We start from the raw sequence: 22,366 nt of genomic DNA, 5'->3' as shown, positions 1-22,366 counted from the left end.
CTACCCGAATTTTGATGCGATAAGCATGTCACTACCGTTCACTTCCTCACTAGATTCCGCAACATTGGCCTCCCTGGGAGAACTATCTGAATTCTCCTTTCTTGATTTAGGATTCTAGCAATCCTTTTTCATGTGCCCATACATACCACAATTCCAGCACTTTAACTTACCTTTATCTTTGCCCTTGGATTTAGACCTCGATCATGAAAATTCACTATCCCGCTAGAATCTCTCCCTCTCATAACCAGTGCACCATTTTTCTTTCTCATCACCCTTGACCGAAGGGCTGAGATAATAGTCTCGACGCTAATGGTAGTTCTACCAATACACAACGAGTCCTTAAACGACTCATACGAAGCCGGGAGAGAATTCAACATAATGCATGCTTGATCCTCATCTTTCATCGTTTCCTCTACATCTAATAATTTGCAAATTAATCTATGAAAGTTAGTAATGTGGTCCTCAGCATCAGCCCCCTCTACTATCTTCAGATTGAACAACTGAAGCTTCAAGTACAAATGATTCTCAATAGATTTCTTCGCATAGATGTTCTCTAGTTTCGCCCATATACTTGCTATAGTTTTCTCTCTCATAACATTATAAAGGACCATATCTATTAAGCACAATTGGAAAGAGGTTCTCGCTTTCTTATAAATCTTGTTCCATTCATCATCTATCATAGATTCCAGCCACTTTTCAAAGATAGCATCCTCTAATCCTTAGTAAACTAGGACACCGGTCATCTTAACTTTCCATAGTTTAATTTTTTTTTTCACCGAAATATTTTTTAACTTCAAACTTCGGGTTAGATGCCATTGATACGTTGCTTTCAGATTCGATCTGCTTCCCAATATTATGTCTAATACCATTTGTTGGGAAACCGCAGAAGCACACAAAGACGAATTAAGCAAAGTACTATCAATCACACGAACAAGTCTAAACACAAAACAATCCAAATTTTACGTGGAAAAACCGTTTTGAGGAGAAACCATGGCATGAAGCGGCGAGTAATGCACCATGAAAGTAAAAATTACAAAAGATAGATATTACCAATTCAAACAAGTCTCAAATCTACTCCACAAGCCCAAGCTATGCCCTTGAAACCATTAGGAACGAATTAGAAAGCCTAGAACACCTCTCTTCCTTCCCAAATCCCATTTACACCTGACATATATAGTGTCCTATAGTATCACAATCGAAATAGGAAACAAATCCCGCACTTACGCAATTCTGTGTGCGCGCTTAATGACACCTTCAATGGGACTTTGATGGCATCAACAATTTGTTGATGGCATTGAACACCTTCACTAACATCGAGTAAAACACCAAAACGTCAAGCAACAAGACATGAATTTTTCAAATTTTTCCGATGGCATTGATCATTTGTCAATAGCATTGAACACTACTTGATGGCATCGAGTGGTCATATTGCTTACAGATTTAAGACATCAACGACACTCACTTAGATGTGCCGACACTGCTTGTGGTACACAGTTTATTTTGGATATTTGATGCATTAAATGGTGGAGATAAAAATAAATGTTTAGTGATCCAATGGCTAAAAATGCCACGCTACCACGAGTAGTGCTGATGCATGTTTAGGCGGTCAGTTCTATTGATGAAAGTGATGGCAATGATGATTAACCTTGCCGATGATTGTTTATTATGAAAGTTTCCTCATGCATCGACGAAAATGAAGTCTTCTCGGCATGTCTAAATAATTCAGTTAGGTTGTATTAGTTAGGCCCGTTAACGGCTGGGATGAGCAGATCAAAGTCAATATTCAAAATGAGATCAGCCCGATGACCATGATCCGCAAGTTCGAGAATGTTGGCCCAAACCAATTCTGCCCTGGCCCATTAACAACATTAGTTTTTAGAGTTTTTTCTGAGTGCCTGATCAGGTTTCGGAGGAGCATTTTTACTTGTCAATGGCTGAGCCTAGCCCATTGGGCTTTCAGGTTGAGCCCTCCATTCAACTAGGCTTAATTGTTGATTTTAGGGCCAAATTTTGGTTTTGGGTGTGGGCCTATTTGTAGGTCCGACATACAAATGGGTTGAGCATGAGCCCACTTGAAACAACTTGAGGCCATCCCAACTTGGTCCAAAACCATTTATGTTCATGCGCAGGCATGGGGCCTGATTTACAGGCCATGGCTCAGGTCCAGAGCTTGAATTTTAGGTCTCACGAATAAATGGACCACTCTTGGTCAGACCGTGTGGCCCAGTCTGCAGTCAGCCCACATTGTAACGACACAGGCCATGCACTTAGTAGGTGCTAAGATGTGAAAATGCAATCCTACAATCCGGTTTTTGCAATGGAAACTTAAATATTAAATTTTTGTGGAAACTCGTCACCTAAATACTTAATTTTTGTGAATACTCGTCCAGTGGAAACCCGTTCCTGCCAAACATGAGCCACTCAAATGGTTCGAAGCCTACAGAAAGCCATCTCCAAGAAGGTTTTCACCCATCAAAACAAGCCATCCTCCAAAAACTTCCTAACAAAACCAACATTCACACACTATCATCATCTGAGACGGATCACAAATGGTTTTCAATTATGATATTGATAGTTTTCATGAATACAATAGTGGGTCATTTCCGCACAACAGTCGAAAAATCGAGGGACCATTTCGGCATAGTTTCACTTGTGTGATGGACTTGTTTTGAGCTGCCGTGGCCAGGTTATGGAGAGTACCTGAGCAGAGAAGATGTAGAGGTAGAAAGAGATTGGTTCACCCTGGGTAGGAAATAAGATTTTTGCGTCAAAGCAGGGCACGGTGGCGGTGATAAGGATACTGAGTGGCTAGAAATGGAATGATCGTATTGCTTACATTTGAGAGAAGTTAAGAGATGAGCTACCTGAGTCTTTGAACGAACCACTGGCGTGTTTTCAATTCTAGCAAGTGGGGCCCGTGCTTTGGTAATCCAAAACACTCGCCTGTTGCATGCCAAAAGATCGCCTTGATTGGACAAGCTTAACCTTGCAATTTGTTGCAAAAAATAAATAGAGTTTTGGGGCATTCTCCATCCATTGCGGAATGAAAAGGAACAATAGTCTGTGGATTACCAAAGCATGTTCCTCTCTTCTCAGAATGGAGAAGCCAAAACCAAAGATGGGAGGTGAAGAGGGAAGAGAGCAATACCAATCAGGCAAGGACTATCATATCTTTCTCATTTTTTTTCTTTTCTTTTCTCTTACAGAAGATTTACACAAGGGATATGTCCAAATGATTCAACTGCTGCTACTTAACACTCTTGAATCATGCTTACAAAAATGGCACATGTGCAAAGGGACTCCAAAGCTAGGCAATTGCATGGAAAAGAATGTCTACTAATTTTCACTCCGTCGATCATCTGATACAGTCTCCTCTGAAGATATCTCCTCTATCTCAGGTCGGTCGATCGGAAAAGGATCCGACTGAGTCTTGCTTGAGTCCCCACTATCCACCCGATCCACCCGCTCCTCTGGAAGCGGCCCCCAACTACCGAGAAGGGAGCCCCGCCTGGCCTTCCTTTTCCCACGCAGACCTTTCATATCAGGGCTTCCCACCATGCCAATCGGTTCAAATGGTTCATATGGCTTCGTCACAGGCAGCTCAGTCCGGGGGAAGCTCGAGCTCGGCATGCTAGGGCCCGGAGCCACACAAGAGGCTACCAAATTAAGAACTTCGGGGGATGGCGACATCATCATGCCTTTCTTGCGGGGATTCAGGAATGACGATGATGAAGGAGAGTTCATCATATTTTGATTCAGAGAGGAAAGGCTGAGGTTCGGTTCAATCCAAGGGAAGCCCAATGTGCCGGAGGTCGATGGTGGGAGCAGTGGAAACAGTGGGGCTGGCGGAATGGAGGAGCTCAAAGCGATGTTGTCACCGAGCAGGCTGCTCTGAAACCTCCTGCTTGAAGCGACAATGTCCGGCTTTAACTGCCTCATCTTCCGTGACATCCTCTTCTTCTTCTTCAGGATTCTCCTTGGATCCTTTGGTTGGGAAGGAGGTGGGGCGGGGATGGTAAATGGAGGGATTGTGGACTTCTCTTCTCCATAGAGCAAGCGGACAGAATGAGCGATTGCTGAAACAGTAGGTGGCAACTTAGGTTCTGAGGGCTTAGCCGGAACACTGACCGCTTCCCGAAGCCAATGGGGGAGCTTGTTTGTTGTTGAACTACCAGCAATATCATCCTTCGCACGAGAATGACCAGAATGTGGCCTTGTATTGGGATTGGGAACAATCCCACTGCTTGACTCACCACTGCGAGCATTATTTTGGGTATCACGTAACCAATTCAGAGATTTATCCAAAAGACTCGGTAACTTGAGGTACTTGCTAGCATAGTGTTCCTCCTTTTGCTGTAAATCGCAACTGCTCAAGCGGTTCAAATTGGGAGAATCCACGCTGCTGCCTGCCAGTGATTTGGGTAGAAATGGTTGGTCCAAAGGCAAATTCGGATCCCCTGCTCTATCAGAGGGACCCGCAGGAAAATCCCCAGTGAATCTTGGTGTAAACTTATCAGGTTTCCAACGTGGAATAGGAGAGATATGGTCATTCTTTGGGCCAAAATGATCAGTTGGCTCGAGATGTGGCAAGCTGGATGGTAAATCTCCATAACCCAACTGAATGTCTGTCAGATGAGAGCGGAACTTGGGCGGAGTGCAGTGCTCAGGCCCAAGGCCAGTGAATCGACTTCCAAGCAACGCTCGTGTCATCATTGCATCGGAGATGCCTGGGAATAACGTGGACTTCATGGATTTCCGTGGTGGGAAAGCTGGCCCATCCAAGATCTTGAGTTGCTCTTCCTCCCACCTTTCTGACAAATCTTCAGTAGTTCTATATTTCGAGAATTTCAGTTTGGGGTCCCTGAGCATGCATTCCCAATTACCCCGTCCGTGCCTACGGACACCGATCCAAAGGGCATCAAGTTCATCTTCTGACCATGCATCCACCTTTAGTTTCTTTTTCAGTAAGCTGTTTGCTCCAGATCCTGTTCTCATAATTATGTTTTCAAGAACCTTCTTGTGCTTTTCCGGCAGAAAGGAAGAAGATGTCGCTTGCATCTGACCCAGACCCAACATGGGGGGAGGTAGATCTCTCGCTTGCAGATTTTGGTTCGGATTCTCATTTGGTTGCAATCTGAAATTTGGCAACAATGGCATCATTGGCAGATCTTGAACAGAATCTTTTGCAGCTTCCTCGCGTTTCATACCTAGTGATAAGCTTGCTACGAGGTCGGGGTGGGACTTGGACACATCTTTAGATGGAAGGGAGAATTTAGGAGGAAGTTTATCATCAAGAACCAACTTGGGAAGTGCCATTTTTTCCTGAAAAGCTGAGAATGCATCGCCTGAACGGTCAAGAGGATCGGAACTCGTTCCTTGTGAGGTTATGGGAGGAAACTGCAAAACAGACACCGAAGTATGATTTTATTGAGAGAAATGCTAACTGTATTAAAAACAGGAAACAGTGCCTATATCTCAGCTCCATTTCCCAACAAGTAAAAAGATGAGGAATTACAGGGTGTTGAGCCCCTGCAAACATATAGGTTGCAAACCCTACATTCGCAGAGGCTCAGGAGCTGTACATGCAAGGACATGTTTCAGTGATCCAGACCATTGAGTGGGGTTACTCCCATACTCAAAACTTTCTGACCTTCGAATCAGTCCCACACAAAACAGTATGGAAGAATAACATAGTCATGGTCCACATTCAACAGAAAACACGCAAAAGACCGAAGGCTTAGAATCTTTGAACCTGGGAGACTTTGAGCACTCCTGATCCACAGTCTGGATCACCATACCCTGGGTCCCACATGTAAGGAACCTGCACATAACTATATCATGCTGGGGACTCCACACTTTACAACTCTATATAAATGGAAAAGAAAAATGTTATCATAAAGCATACATGGCTAAATGGAAAGCTGCTGTCCTGGATGGTGCTTTTCAGTCGATGATGCAAAGCCCCCAAAGATGTATCAGGCAACATAGATGTATCAGCAGTGGTCTCAGGAGCTTTTAAGTGCTCGTCAGTCAAAGTTGCAGCACCAGGGGCTAGCCGCAATGGAAATTCCGGCACCCCAACGTCAGTTTTGCTTTGCCCACAATTTGATCTAGGAAGGTTCAGGTAAGACCGGAAGTTCCTGGGCTTTGAATCCACTTGACTAGCATTGGGAGCACACAGCCCCAATACTGGCAGTAGGTTGTTGCTAGTAGAGGCCAAATCCCCATAACTTGAAGTTTGGAACTGGGAGCTTGGTAAGAACATATCTGGCGTAAGAGAGCCAGGTAGTCTAACGGAAAGATCCAGATTAGAATTCTGGAAGCTTTTGTATCCGTGCTTCGAGAACCTTCCTAGCCTCATGATTGAGTCACTCCTTTTCTTGGGTGCCGCAGATGACTGATTTAGTTTGTTTTCCTCCAAGTCGATTACAGGAGCCTGGTCTCTGAGAGTTTCAATGGGTTCAATTGGTTTGATCATATGCTGACTCTCCCCTTCTCCAGTAGGCATGGGAGAGAATTGGGGTGGCAACTTGGGTTCAAGCTGGTGCTCGATGAAATGGGGTCCTTCAGCTATATGCCTCTGAGCAATCCGTTCCTTTTGTCGGGCACGGAGTTTAGCACTGTTTACGAGATAAGTCAGCAAGCGTGCAACTAATTAAAATGAATACTAATAGCACAAAGAAGGTTTCAAACTTACTACTTGGCTTTTAGAGCTCGGCCAGCAGGCGTGTATTCTGGCTCTAGTTCTGGCTCCGGCTCCTCTTCATTACAAGTCTGGTTTGATCCATTAGTTGTCAGAAATAGGATGAGCGATCTAAGCAATACAAAAGTTCATATACGTAGTGTAGCGTAAAATGTGAATGGACGAATGTGCGTTAGGGATCATTTGGGAACGTGTATTTGTTATGCATTGGAATCCATGCGAATTGGAATCACAGGGTCTTGCTATGTTTTCAAAAGGGGCTTTTGGTGTATTTGTTGTGAATTGGATTAAATACACTCTCCCGAACACACTGAAATTGCCAGTTCACACCAATTACCATCGAATACACACTCCCAAATGATCCCTTGAGACATTTAAAAACTGACAAGGGAAAAAAATAATAATAATAACTGTAAAAAAGAGATGGTGCAGCTGAGAATCATAGTTTGCTGTTTTTGTAAAGCCAACTACTAGAGCATGACACATCATACACATGCCCACGTCATTGAGCTGGGGTTAAATACTAGGTAGGACTGAGCTCCAACACGGTTTCCAGGACCCAGGTAAAAGAGGGTTGATGTCCAGCTGAGATGACAATGATGATGGAAATTTTATTTATTATTTTCTGGTTTTATGATGCAACCAAATGGCCACACAAGCCGATTGATCACATTTGAAGAAATGACCCACATCTCATATGTGCACACTCCACACTTGTGCACATAAAAAGGGCAGTTTCATTTTTTTTTAGCCCATTATTACTTTCATTTTCTTTCAAATCTCTGCATTAGGAAATTTCTTTTTTCTTTCATATTTTTATATCAGGCAAGAAGTAATTTTAGATTTTTCTTATTTAAGTATTTTTCTTATTTACGTGCTTTCATAATTGCAGTGCTTTCTTATTTAGGTAGCTTCCTATTTTTTCAGATCTTGGCTAGCTAGGAATTCTATTTTTAGATGCCATAGATTTTATTACAAATTGTAAGGACTCCTTATAAATAAGGAATACACCTATGAAATAAGACGGGTTTATATATATATATATATATATATATATATATATATATATATATATATATATAGTAATTCTCATATTTATCTACGGTAGTGAAGTGATCTCCAATTCCAGACTAGAGGACCGTTGAGCTTGTTCACAATCTTTCATTAGCAGTCTCTAACATTTGACTAAAGGATTGTTGGGTTCTTTCCCACAATCTGTTTCTTCTTTTTTTTAATCTATTTGCTTCCCCTTTTAGGGTTTGCATTAATTGGTATCAGAGCAAGTTATGCTCTTGGGAAACTTAAAGAAGGTAATTTTTTTCATCTCAATCATAACCTTTCATCTTTCCCCTTCCTCAATCCTCCGCCTTCCATTTGCTTTTATTTCTTTTTTCCCTTCCCAAAATAACCAAACCATAAACCATATTTTTTCCTCTTTTTTCCCCAAAACCTTCGAACCATAACAATGTGATCGCGCAAACTTGCTTATATTCTCTTGCAAACCTTGCATATATTCTCTTGCAACCCTACCATATCCTAATCTCGTTCCAACCCATTAATTCCTTGCCCTTTCTCTTTTCCTTACCAAATAATAAAAATAAAAATAAAAAACCATCCCAAACCCTACAACCCTCATAACCTCAGATCTAGAATCCAGCCTATAGTTCAACCCATGTTGTTGTTTGGAGATGTCATGGATAGGAAGATGTAGAGTTGGGCACGGGACGACTCGACTCAGCAAACTTGACTCGTCTGACTCGTTCAGATTCGACTCGATCTGAACCTAGTGGGATGAGTCGATCCGAATCAAGTTGATTTCATCCAATCCGAACTCGAACTGAGTCCAATTAGAGTCACCCAGTAACTCGACTTGACTCGACCCGAAATCCAATTCGGTGCTGACTCGACTCAATCCAAAACTCAACTCGTACATATATATTTAAATAAATAAATAAATAAACCTCAAATCTGACGTTACGGATCTGAGATGTTGTGTAGTTGATGGAGAGGCGGCAATTCTAGCAAGTGGATCTAGGTTTTGAGTTGTGATTTCAGCCCTTGGATACCCGCTGCACCCGATCCGACTCGGTACTTGTGACCGGGTCGGACTCGGTCCGAATTAGTCCAGGCCAGACCCGGACTCAGATCGGGTTAGGCATGCCGGACTCGGTACCAAATCGGGTTGAGTTCGGGTCACGCCTATTTCAAAACTGGATAGAGTCGGGTCAACCCTGACTCAGTTCGACTCAACTCAATGCCTAGCTCTAGGAAGATGTTCATATGTCGTACAATTATCCCTATTCGGACTCCCATGCCTTCCCATATCCATCATGCTATTCTTCTCTGAGTTACTTCAATGACTGAGATCGCCCTTCATATCACCTTGATTCATACCCATTTTCATATGTGCCTTCTGGTGATCTCCAAGGAGAAGAATATCAGTCTGGCTACGGGATCCAACAACATTGTTGTCTACACTGGGAGCCAGATGGATGAACAACCTCCAATAGGACTATCCGATTTATACTGAAGGAGGAAGGAATGTTCGCACTTTAGATCCCGCTAGGCACGACAAGATTGACATTTCAGATTCTGATGATAATTTGGATCCTAAGGTGTTGTTCAATGACTTTCTAAAGTCAATGTAACGATATTTTTGTTGATACGAAATGGAAGAAACCGTCAAATTACGTTTTGCTACCCTGAAACTTGAGGGCGCAGCTTAAGACATGTGGTACGCTATCGAAGAAGATTTGCAATGGTGTGGAGTTCCTCCCGTAAGGAATTGGGAGGAAATGAAGGCAATATTGAAGCAGAGGTTCCTACCGCTAGATTATGAGACGACTCTCTCCAAGAGCTCCTCGGCAAGACAATATGACTGTGGAGGAGTACACACAACGTTAGTATAACTTAGTTATTCGCTATCGCCTAACAGAAACTGGAAGACACCAAGTGACACGTTATTGCAATGGACTACGGTTCAATATTCAAAGAGAACCGGTGATCGTTCAACTCAATAGCGTATCCAAAGTGTATTAGATAGCCCAAAAAGTGCAGGAGCAGAAGTTGGTGATAAGACACGGTAGCCCTAAGGGTGGGGGCTATGCATCCACCCGCCTCACTGTTAGTGACTCTACTTCAAGTCCACAACTATTCGTGCCATGCAATAACTTACCTCAAGATTACAAAATTGGTCGGAACTTTGCCTCCAATCCTCTTAGTGATACAAAGGGAAAGTTTATTACAACAATGCAAGGGCGGCTGACCAACACTTGCTTCAAGTGTGGTGGTCGTAGATATTATGTGACAGAGTGTCCCTCTCGCAATCTCTAGTTTTGCGATGCAGAAACTTTCATTGTGGACCAAGTAAAAGATGAACATGAAACATGAAAAAGATCCAGAAGATGACGAGCATAAACTTGAGGAAGGCCTAGATGGCTTTAATGAAAACAAATTACCATTGGAAGTCAAAAGGATCCTGACAGCACCAAAAGAGGAGGCCCAAGATGACTGGTTGAAAACCAAAATCTTACATACATGAGTGTCGCGTGGTGGAAAGGTTGTCAAGGTCATTATTGATAGAGGTAGCAATACGAATGTGGCCTCACAAAGCATGGTGGACAAGTTGAAATTGAAACCTTAAACTTCCAAGCCATACAAGATTGCTTGGGTGAATGACACGTTCATCCCTATGACTAAGAGATGCTTAGTGAACTTCTCTCTGGGTCGTTACAAAGAATCGCTTTGGTGTAATAGCATACCAATGTAGTTCACATATATTACTGGGGCACCCGTGGATATACGATGGGGATGTAACTCATAAGGGTCTCAAGAACACATACAACTTTGTGTACAAAGGAAAGTTCATTACTCTTAACCTTATGAAGGATGACAAATCAAAATAGGCAAAGTTGGTTTCCACAATGTTGAATATGGCCCAATTCGTGGAGGAGAGTCGTGAAGGGGAAGCAAGACCAAATCAGGTGGTAACGTTGTTGTTCAACCACCTGAGATTCAAGACATTCTATCCCAATTTCAGGATTTAGTCCCTAATGAACTACCAAGTGAGCTTCCACCCAAGCGCGACATTCAACATGCGATTGATTTAATACCTGGAGCGCCATTACCAAATCATCCAGCATATTGAATGAACCTGAAAGAGCACACAAAACTTCATGAATAGGTGGAGAAATTGTTAATAAAGAGTTTCATTCGTGATAGCCTCAGCTTGTGTGTCGTACGAGCATTGTTGACACCAAAGAAGGATGGAAGCTGTCATACGTATATTGGCAGTCGCGCCATCAACAACATAACAATAGACTATTGTTTTCCCATTTCACGACTAGATGACATGCTGGACATGATGGCAAATGCTACCATCTTTTCAAAGATTGATTTGCGAAGTGGGTACCACTTGATAATAATTCGTCCTGGAGATGAGTGAAAAACTACTTTCAAGACAGAGGATGGGTCAATGGCCAGATTGAAAGAAGTTCAAGTCAAGCCGAAAATATCAGCTAACAAATGACCCAATTGAAGAGACTGAAGGTTTAAAAAATATGCATGATCCGATGATCAAAGAGATGGGTACTTTCACAATCACCATAATGCCATCTCAATTTCAATCAAGGCTCACAAATCAAAAGTTGATGGTGATGAAGGGGCCACAATCGACGTCTAGAATGTGGAGGACCAACAAGAAGCAAAAGAAAAGATGGCAAAACACCATATGATGCACAAGTCACCCGTTAGGCGTGTAGGTCTACACCATCAACTACTAGTGAAGCTGAAAAAGACACTACAAGCAAGGATCTTTGCCGGAGATTATGACTACCAATTTAAACTCGGTGACGATTTTTTCAAAGCCGAGTGGAATTGATGCAACCAAATGGCCACACAAGCCGATTGATCACATTTGAAGAAACGACCCAATCTCACATGTGCACGCTCCATACGTGTGCACAAGAAAATGCCCGGTTTCCCTTTTTTAGCCCATCACTACTTTCCTTTTCTTTCAAATCTCAACATTAGGAAATATCTTTTTTCTTTCATATCTTTATATCAAGCAAGAAGTAATTTTAGATTTATTTTATTTAACTACTTTCTTATTTAAGTGCTTTCTTAATTGCAATGCTTTCTTATTTAGATAGTTTCCTATTTTTTAGATGTTGGTTAACTAGGAATTCTATTTCTAGATTCCATAGATTTTATTGCAGAATGTAAGGGGACTACTTATAAATCAGGCTTATGCATATGGAATAAGATAGGTTTATTGATATTTTCTTCGAGTAATTCTCATATTTCTCTACGACAGTTTTTTTTTTTTTTTGTTTTTTTTTTTTTTTTGTTTGGGGGGGGTTGGTTTCTCTAGTTCACGACCAGAGGACTGTTGAGCATGCTCACAGTCTTTCATTCACGGTCCCTAGCATTCGGCCAAAGGATTGTTGGGTTCTTTCCAACAATCTATTTCTTCTTTTCTTTTATCCATTTGCTTCTCCTTTTAGGGTTTGCATTATTTTATCTTCAAAAAAAAAAAAAAAAGACATCTTTCTAGCAATGCTAAGTTAGCATAACTATTGACATACCATGGCGTCTACAGTAAGACTTTCTTTTATAGCATTCCTCTTATATATCTATTCATAAATGAAGTAGAAAATATATATATAAGTTGCTTGGAGTTTGAATAGAGATTGAATATAACAATGAGCAAATTACTTGATACTCCAGCAAGCATCATAAGCATATGATGCTTGATACAGAGGCACTCAGAACTTGTATATGTGCCATACATTAACTCATATTAAACCAACTGAATTGATGAACCCACTGTTGCTAAGTCACACTCCCAAAATCAGATTAGTTGAACAATCCTAACCTCTGATTTGTGGACACTTATTTTTTGAAATAGGACTGTTGGGTATTCCCATTTTTAATCATCCAATAAATGCCACCAATCCGATATTCTGACAATCAAATAATCGTAATTTTTGCTTCACGATACATCTAAATTGAATCTCATAATTAGGACGGTTTAATTTGACTTGGACGCCAAATGCAACTGCTAAGTGCCAACTGCCTACATATCACCTGCATCACGCTGCCAAGAACATCAATGTTTTTCTCAATAACAAACTATATCCAACAGAATTTGGTTAAAACATATCCTAAATGCATTCTATGAGTATTGAGTACAAGCATTATCAGGCGGTGTCATGACCAGAATTAGCTTCTCTGGAAGATGTGTTGCCACAAGCTCACATTTCTAATGCTTTTTCGTGAGTGATCTGAAATTTTTTATTAAGCAGAAAAAAAAAAAAAAAACTCATTTTTAATCCTTGTAAATGAGTTCTTTTATAAGAAACCTCATGTTTCACAAATTTCCTTTTTCCAATCTTCTCTCTATTATTTGTTTACAAGTATGTGAATTTTGAAGGTTATCTTTCCAGGCTTGTACCACAGAAAGACAGCATCTCTTTTTATAAGAAACCCTTGAATTTATTAAAATCAAAGGGCCCAAAAAAGAAAAGGGTACACAACGGCAAGGGGCTGCATTACATATGGCCCTTTCCAAGACCCTTCTGAATTTCGTCATTAATACACCCTGCAAACTACATGAGGTTTCTCGCCCAAAAAGAGACATAGTTCCTAATCTTAGTGATTGCTGTGACCAGCAGCTCCACTTTATTATTAGAAGTTCTATTGTTCTTTCCCTTCCAGGAAAAGAATAAAAAAAAACTACCCATCATTCTTCTACAGGCTTTGATACCGGCACTGACCAAACCACACCATCCTGACTGACTTACCAACCATGAATGGCCGTAACAAATGCCTCGTAAATTTAAGTATATGCTTCTTCTTTTTTTGAAACGGGTTCGAGAATTGTATTAAAAGAAGGAAAAAACAAAGAAAAGAGAAATCACTGAGGAAGCGACAACAAACTAAGAGCCTAGAAAAAGAAGATTAAATCCCTTTAGGGAATCAACATTCGAGGCCCACTCTACGATTAACTGCTTAACCCTACGCGCTGAGGATTCCGCCAAGATGGATTCGTTTCTGAAGCATCTGCCATTTCTTTCTACCCAGACGGTCCACCAAACAGCCAAGAGGGCTATTCTCCATATAGGGGATTTTTGCTTTCCTAATCTCACACCGTGCCATGCCTTTAACAGCCGGGCTGATGTATCCAAAGAACACCACTTGATGCCAAAAGAACTTAAGATTGAAGGCCATATCTGATTGATGAAGGAGCAGTGAACGAACAGATGGTCTGTCGACTCTTCATCCACCATGCAGCATAAACAGATATTGGGAAGGAACATTTCCCTCTTCCTCAAATTGTCAACCGTAAGCACCCTATTCTTACCGACTAACCATCCGAAGAAAGCGATCTTAGGAGGGACCGAATATTTCCAAATATGATTGGTCATGATTTGATCATCGAGGAGGTAATTACTGTCCAGCTGTTTGTAGAAAGACCTCACCATGAATGACCCTGTTTTCTCTATCTTCCAAATCAACTTATCCTCCATCATTGGGTTCGGCTTGGCCATTGAGAGACAATCTAGGAGGGCCACGTATACAGCTGGAAAGTATATGCTGTATACGCGGTGAAAAGCATGCCTCTTGAATTTAAGTATCTGCTATTACAATCGGACGAATATCTCAGTGCAATATGATGAAAAGCATACCTCTTAAATTTAAGTATCTGCTATTACAATAGGACAAATATCTGAGTGCATTGTGGTGAAAAGCATACTATTATAAGTAATTATATTCTTGTTGTCCTAACTATATCAAAGGCTACAACTGGAGGGGCTTGCCCAAAGTGCATATTAAACAACACCATATATATGTTATTTTTTCATAAAACAACAATTCTAGATCTAATCAAAAACAAATTCCTAGCCTTCTTCTAAGCTCTAAATGCAGAAAATAAACAAAAAGTATGAGAAAAAGGATTTTAAATAGGAAAATCGCATCTTACAAGCATATCAGCTGTCATACGATACATAGGGGTGCATAGGTACCTATACAGCCAATGTGCATACCAAATGTTTGAATTGGGCCATTTCATCTCATATCGAGTATTAGCACCAGCTGATATTAGATTATCTGCACATATTCACCAATATGATAACGATGTTTGGAACCATGGTATGGTATGTTAGGCATGCATATCATGACTCATTTCAATAGATGCTGCTCAAATATCATAACATGAAGATAAATGAAAAAAAAAAAACACTTGTAAAATAAGGAAATAGCAACTCATAGAAAATGTTTGATTATTATGTTGTCTATTTTTCTTCCCTTCTATTGCTTTTACAAGGCTCTTACATGTTGCATGAGAAAATTTCCCAGATGAGTAGTTAGAATCGCAATTCACTAGGGTTTTTGAAAGGTTTGGGAAAGGTAGGGGAGGCCAAAGCGCAAGGGTTTATATGTCAAAACTTTTTCTTTTTAAATCAATTATTTTAGTGGCTAACCAAACACACTTACGTACACAAGGTCGAACAAAGTCGAACACACCCTTCTCAAAATCACAAAAAGCAATTATATTAACAAAGTTGAACACGCCCTTATCTTTTCATGTGTTCATATCAGTGTTTCAAATGGCACCTGTAGCGTAGCGGTAGCGTACGCTACGTAGTGTAGCGTCCCAAATAGCATAAATCCCCTATAGCGTACACTACAGCTACGTAGCGCGTAGCGTCCGTAGCATAACCTACAATGTATTTTTTTACTATTTTATTTTTTAAATTATTTTTTTCACGTTTTCTTTGTTTCTAATGTCGAGGAATGTGACACTTGTAATGTATTTGATACTTTTTACCTATGGGATTTTTATTTCTTTTCATAATTGTGACTTGTGGTTTCAATTAGACATTATTAATTAAAGTAGTTTGCTTAGAAAGTTGTTGATGTGATAATTATTTGATTTGGCTTATATATGTGGATTAGCTTTTGATAAATGATAGCTAATAACTTTTTTAAATATGCTTATAATTGATAAAAATGTATCATCTTTTAGGCATTTTTATATTTTTTTCCTTTTTTTTCACTATTTATTATATTTGTCCTATTTTTAAATTAAATAATAGAAGTATCGTGTAGCTTACGCTACACACTATAGAGGGCTGAGCGCTACGCATCACGCTACTTCTATTTAAAGCACTGGCTCATATGCAGAAGCATGGCCAAATCGAGCCAAAAGATATAATCACAACATCTTCAAAACAGCGAACAGAAATGAGAATGTATAGAGTGTAGTGGCTTGAGCATTGAAAACCATACAAAAAGGGAAAGAGTTTCAAGTGTAGGATTCACACACACACACACACACACACACACACACACACACACACACACACACACACACACACACTCACACACACACACACACACACACAAAAAAGCATGTAAAATAGAAGAATTTCCTGAAATCAGGACAGGGTTTTGGAGGAATTCAAACTAGGCTTCCCGACTAAAGACATGATGCATGAATTTTATTCAAGACTACTATGGAGCAAATACTATTTACAGAAAGCCTGAGCAAGAAAAGTTTATCACCTGTTACATCCCATTGAATCTAGAATCCATAAAAATAGGGAAAGATAAAATCAAATACCTCAATCAAAGCTTCGCTTGGTATCGGAACAAATGCTTCCCTATACGAAACAGCTTTTCTGAGGCGCTTCCCTCGACCAAGAGCTGCTTCCTCCTCACTCTGATATTTCTCCCACCTACAGCCCAATATAACAAATGAAACTTTTTCGTTTTCTTTTTTATATTTTCTTTTATTTCAATAGGTATTGAACCCAAGATACCAATGTTGAAACAAACCGAGTCTGCTATTGTGCGCTATGGACTCAAACACAAACAAATGAAACAATTAGAAGTCCTTATTTTCAAATTCTAATGTAGTAACTTCAACTTCACCCAGACAAACCAAGATTGGCGAGGGAGAAATTTTTAAATCCAATGGTCCTCAGATGATATGCATGGCAAGTTTCCATGCAAAGGCTTGCAAGTGAATGTTCCTCTAAATGCTATCATGCATCTCTCTAAACAACAAAAGAAATAAAAAAATGCCTCACATTATTAGCTGGAGAGAGAGAGAGAGAGAGAGAGAGAGAGAGAGAGAGAGCTATGGACTCAAACACAAACAAATGAAACAATTTGAAGTCCTTATTTTCAAATTCTAATGTAGTAACTTCAACTTCACCTAGACAAACCAAGATTGGTGAGGGAGAAATTTTTAAATCCAATGGTCCTCAGATGATATGCATGCCAAGTTTCCATGCAATGGCTTGCAGGTGAATGTTCCTCTAAATGTTATCATGCATCTCTCTAAACAACAAAAGCAAAAAAAAAAAAAAGAAACGCCTGACATTATTAGCCACGGAGAGAGAGAGAGAGAGAGAGAGAGAGAGAGAGAGAGAGAGAGATTTTGGCAATCAGACAGTCTGGTGATGGTATGCATGACACAATGCAATAGGTTGTAGGTGAATATTCCCAATTAAGATAATGTCTAATCTTCATACGCTTTAACAGCCACAAATTAGACATTTCATGCAAGAATGCACTCTTAACTTGTGCCATTGCCAGATTTTGGCATAAGTGGGCACAGGGAATGGTATCTAGTGGCAAAAAAGCTGTTTGGCTCCGATATTAGCAAGCATCATAGAGTGACTACCAATTAGAGACATTGCCGCATTGCCTGATAGTGATTTCTTCCACATCCCAAGAGAAGCATATCAAAAGGCAGACCACTTGATAATGAGGTTCCTGTTGGTAAATTCTACCCACTTTGTGATGTATTCTCTTTTATTTCTAAAGCAAGGTTATTGATTTATTCAACAAACTCTCTTCTTTTTTTCTTTCTTCTTTTTTTCTTTTTTCTTTTTCTTTCTTTTTTTTATTTTTTCTTTATTTTTGAAAGGCCCATCTTATTTAAATCCAGGTAACATTTAGAAAAAGAGGTTGGTTATTTATCCAAAGAAAAAAAAAAACTCTTCTTCTATGGTGCTCTCATGCCCAATGAGCAACGTGCACTTTTGTGTATGAAGATAATATGTGGTGGCCAACCTAACTTAGCTTCTTGTTGCATACTAACTACTAATGGGTATCAAGCCAGCAGCATCCATACTCTAGCGTATTACTCACAACATCGGCATCACAACATTTGAGAAAGATAGGTTATGAAAAAAAAATGCAGCATGATGATTCCCAATCGATGCATCATGTGCAAGTTAGAACTGGAATCAGTCAATCATATTTTTATTCATTGTGCTATGTACAAGTCTGTTTGGAATTGCTTCTTAGGAAGGTTTGAAATCAGCTGGATCTTCAATGGTTCGTTTAGGGATTGGTTTTCTTTGAGATCCTATGGGGGATTTGGAGGGAGAGGAACAATAGGATTTTCAAAGACAGTCTTCTAGCGCAGTTTTGTACAGGATGATTTTGTCCATGATCATCAGCTGGGCTCTTACATCACCAAAATTCACAGAATGGAAGGCTGAGGATCTAATGGATAACTGGAATGATGATTTCATCAGGCCAAGCAATTTTCCTTGGTTCATGTTGGGTTTTTTTTGCTGCTTTCCATGCACGTCTTTGTAGTGGGGCTTGTCGGCTTGTTGGGGGAGGTGACAAGAGGGTCACTTACTGTTTTCGTATCTTCTGGCTTCTGGGATGAAATTTGGTCATCAATCAAAAAATATGATGAAAAATGTCACAGTGCGAATCATTGTAGTGAGAAACAAGAAATCTGAAATGCGCAATGCAAGTAATGAGAAAGCAAGAGATGTGAGAAATGCAATGCATCGAGAAAACAACATATGTGAAATATGCAATGCAAGATGACACGGGCACATGCACAGATGAACTTCAAGATATCAGCCAGTGTTACAGGCAAAACATTGATAATTATGAAAGACGAGATTATTCCAGTACAAGAATCCCTATAAAAAAAAATATACAATAAAATGTCGAGTGGAATAAAAGAACAAAGGTCACAAGAACTGCTCACCTCACTCGCAAAAGTCGGTCCCATTCATTTTCCTCGTTGCTGCTGATTGTGTGATCCTCTTTCTTTTCAGAGCTTTGTGCACAGACATCGCTGGTCATACTAGGGAGCAATTCAGTTCCACCCTGCTCTTCAGTTGGCTCATCGTTCCATTCCACTGACTGATTGGATTATAACACATAAAAGAAAAACTATATCATTAGATTGGTCTTATAATTCCAGCTTCAAATTACTCATTTGCTTTCGAGAGTAGAGACCGAGGGGGGGAGTATCAACACATCAAATTACTCTGCCTACTTTATATCTATAAAGAAAAGTTAAACAGGAATAGATCTCCTTTCCCACAATTCTAAGAAACAATTAATAACAGACGAGCCCAGTGAAGGGGCTAAACTGCAAAAGTTAGGATTAAATGCACTTGGAGAGACCTCATTTGTGACTCAAAACAAGGAAACAATGGGTCAAAGCAAAAATAACAATCACATGGTTAATTGTTAGACATTCAGTCCCCAGGTGTTGAGACAATCTGAGGAACCAAACAAGTAAAAGACCCTAGAAACAGGGTATTTCAATATCATTAACATCAGTGTTTTAAATAGTGTCACACGGCATAGCGTACCATAGCCTACACACTACGTAGCATGCAAAAATAACCCATTCCCCTTGTAACGTATACTACAAGCTATGTTGTGTGTAGTGTATGCAGCGTACACCAGTGTTCGAAATGTCAGTATCGCACAATGTATCGCACCCTTGGGATACAGATACGTATCGGTTATTGCACAGGATATATCGTTTGTATCACGTAATTTATCTCACGGGATATATCGTTTGCATCGTGTAATTTATCGCACTTTTTGGGAGACATTGGGAAACATCGGGAAAATGGTTGAATTTTTCAATGAAACTTCAGTGATTATTAATTTTTACAAAAAAAAACTTAATACACACTTTTAAATCATAAAGTCTCAAAAAAGAAGTGCACATAATAGGTTTCCTTTGTATAGGGTCCTAAGTTATGCGTTGTCCGATTGAACTAAGACAACTATACTCAGTATCCACCCCGTCCATCCGTTTTTCCATATCATTTCAGGACATAATCCACAAAATAAAGCAGATCCAATAATTAGGTAGATGATACCATAGGAAACAATGGTGATTGACCATTAGTGGGCCACAAAAGTTTTGGATCAAGCTGATAATAGTTTTTTCTCTTCATTCAAACCTATGTGAAGTTATCAGCAGGTTGGATGCCTAATAAAATATGGGGAAAATTAAGGTGTACCCTAAGAAGTTTTTAATGGTACCCTGCTCCATATCATTTCAGGACATAATCCAAAAAATAAAGCAGATCCAATAATTAGGTAGACAATACCATAGGAAACAATGGTGATTGACCATTAGCGGGCCACAAAAGTTTTGGAACAAGCTGATAATAGTTTTTTCTCTTCATTCAAACCTGTGTAGTTATCAACAGGTTGGATGCCTAATAAAAAATAGGGAAATTTAAGGTGAACCCTAAGAAGCTTTTAATGGTACCCTGTTCAACTACCACTGTTTCCACCTGATAATTGGATCTTCTTAATTATTGGGATCAGCTATAAAATGATCTAAAAAAATGGATGGACATAGTGGATACAGAATACACATGTCAAGTTGGGTCCCACGGTAGGGGCTGTACGGTCTTGGGTGAGGCCGGGGTTTCACCTAATCCACTCCCTACACCACACTTAAATATGCTCTTAAAGTACTAAATAAACTCCGTTGGGCCCACCGTGAATGAACATGGTTTATCCACGTCGTCCATCCATTTTTCCAGCTCATTTTAGGGGTTGAGCACATATTTGAAACATATCCAAAGCTCAAATGGACCACATGAAACAGTAGGAGTAATGATTTCCACCGTTGAAACCTTCCTAGGGCCTACAGTGATGTTTATTTTTCATCTAACCTATTCATAAGATCACAAAGACATGGATGAAGGAAAAGAACAAATATCATCTTGATCCAAAACTTCTTTGGCCCCCAAGGATTTGTTAACGGTAGACATTCAATTTGCACTGTTTTCTATGGTGTGGTCCACTTGAGCTTTGGATATGCTTCATTTTTTAGGCTAAGACCATAAAATTATCTAGTAAAATGGATGGACAAAGTGGATAAAATACATAAATTATAGTAGCCCCCATAGTTTACAATGTACACTGCTCACAAAATTATCCGCATCCCACGACACTGGGAATACAGACGGTAACGTACGCGGATTTCCTGCGAAGTTCCTGCGCTTGAAACCTAGATGGGGAGCACTATGATGTTTGTAAGAAATCCACCCCATCCATCCGTTTTTGGAGCTCATTTTAGAACTTGAGAGCAAAAGTGAGTAGGATCCCAGACTAAAGTGGGCACAGGACTCCACACGCCCCTCTACTAGATTTGCCCAAATCCCACTGCCTTCAGTTCCTCCAGCCATCTCGAAACATGTAGCACCATCTGCGTTAACTCCTCTAGGGAGAAAAGGCGTCAGTACTCCATTTGAAACTGCACTTCGGTCATGATCGCTCACCGCCGACCCTGTCTCCCTCGATCTCCAAGGATTCCCCCATCTAGTAGGGTTAAAAGTCGGGCAAGTTCAACCCAACCGACCCGTGACCGACCCGACATTGAATTGGGCTTGGGCAAGATGTATCGGGTTTGGTCTCGAGCTTGGGCTATACAAACACCAACCCGATAAAACTTGGGTCGAGGTCGGGTTGAGGTCTCAAGTTGCCTGACCCAACCCGTACTCGATCGATATATAAGTTCCTTATAAATTATAATTGAGTGTGGATCGTCTATGCTAAAGGCACAGGAAATTCCAATGCCATCGGATTTCATTGGTCCATGTCATTTTCGATGACCCAAGCTAACAAGATACGTCAGATTTCTCTCTCCCAAACAGATTGCATGCTACACAAGACGACTTTTAAAGGAGCAATTGTCCTATATTTTAGCTTGTTTGTTTAGAAAAAATGAACTTCTTTATGATAAATAACTACATATATAATTAATAAAATCATAGGTACAAAAAATAAGACCTGTATTGAAAATATAATAGACTAATGTAATAACAAAAATATTAGCATATACCCACCCGACCAACCTGACCGAGCCTGCTTGGTTGGGCTTGGGTTGAGAATTCCCAACCCGAGGTTAGGCTGGGTGGGATTAGGGTTGAGGTATAGGAAACTTGGGTTGGGCTAGGGTTGAGCACCAACCTGACCCAACCCACCCAACTTTCAGCCCTACCATCTGCGGGCTGCTCCAATGCCATCTTCTATTTGGATGGGCATGACCACCCTCTTTTTTCCAACCATCGCAGTGATAAACTTAGGAATTACCACCTTATTCTTCCTCACCCGAACTCTCACCATCCCCATTTCTTCTCCTAATTTGGTGCTGAGATCTACCTCCACAATCTCCCCAAAGCAAGAAGCCGTAACGACCAAGAAGTTGAAGGACCAGAACTCAAGCGGCACTGCCCAAATCAGGCACCGGACATCCTCGAAGCCAAAAATGGAGAAACTCTTCCCATCTAAGAAATCAGCAAATAGGACCATCTTTATGAAGAGTTCATGTCATGAACAACAAATCCTCATTCA

At 40.3% G+C, this 22,366-nt stretch overlaps 1 protein-coding gene across 5 annotated transcripts in view; it reads right to left on the bottom strand.

Annotated features, from left to right (window-relative positions):
- Positions 1-3,139: 3,139 nt before the first annotated feature.
- The window catches only part of LOC131221045 (protein CHROMATIN REMODELING 4), a 57,651-nt gene continuing 38,424 nt past the window's right edge, over positions 3,140-22,366 (bottom strand). For 4 of the 5 annotated variants that reach the window (XM_058216134.1, XM_058216132.1, XM_058216133.1 and 1 more), the window contains 6 exons: positions 18,735-18,892; positions 16,332-16,446; positions 6,698-6,774; positions 5,906-6,620; positions 5,753-5,821; positions 3,140-5,397 (listed from right to left, as the gene is read on the bottom strand). In XM_058216134.1, coding sequence (XP_058072117.1) covers positions 3,337-5,397; positions 5,753-5,821; positions 5,906-6,620; positions 6,698-6,774; positions 16,332-16,446; positions 18,735-18,892 — 3,195 coding nt within the window. In that variant the 3' untranslated portion in view covers positions 3,140-3,336. The remainder of the gene's footprint in view (positions 5,398-5,752; positions 5,822-5,905; positions 6,621-6,697; positions 6,775-16,331; positions 16,447-18,734; positions 18,893-22,366) is intronic. The other variant, XM_058216135.1, reaches the window with a different exon arrangement.

Source organism: Magnolia sinica, chromosome 12 (genome assembly GCF_029962835.1).
Source record: "Magnolia sinica isolate HGM2019 chromosome 12, MsV1, whole genome shotgun sequence".
Lineage (NCBI taxonomy): Eukaryota > Viridiplantae > Streptophyta > Magnoliopsida > Magnoliales > Magnoliaceae > Magnolia > Magnolia sinica.
Note: the sequence above shows the minus strand (reverse complement) of the source record. Positions and strands in the feature narration are given on the sequence as shown.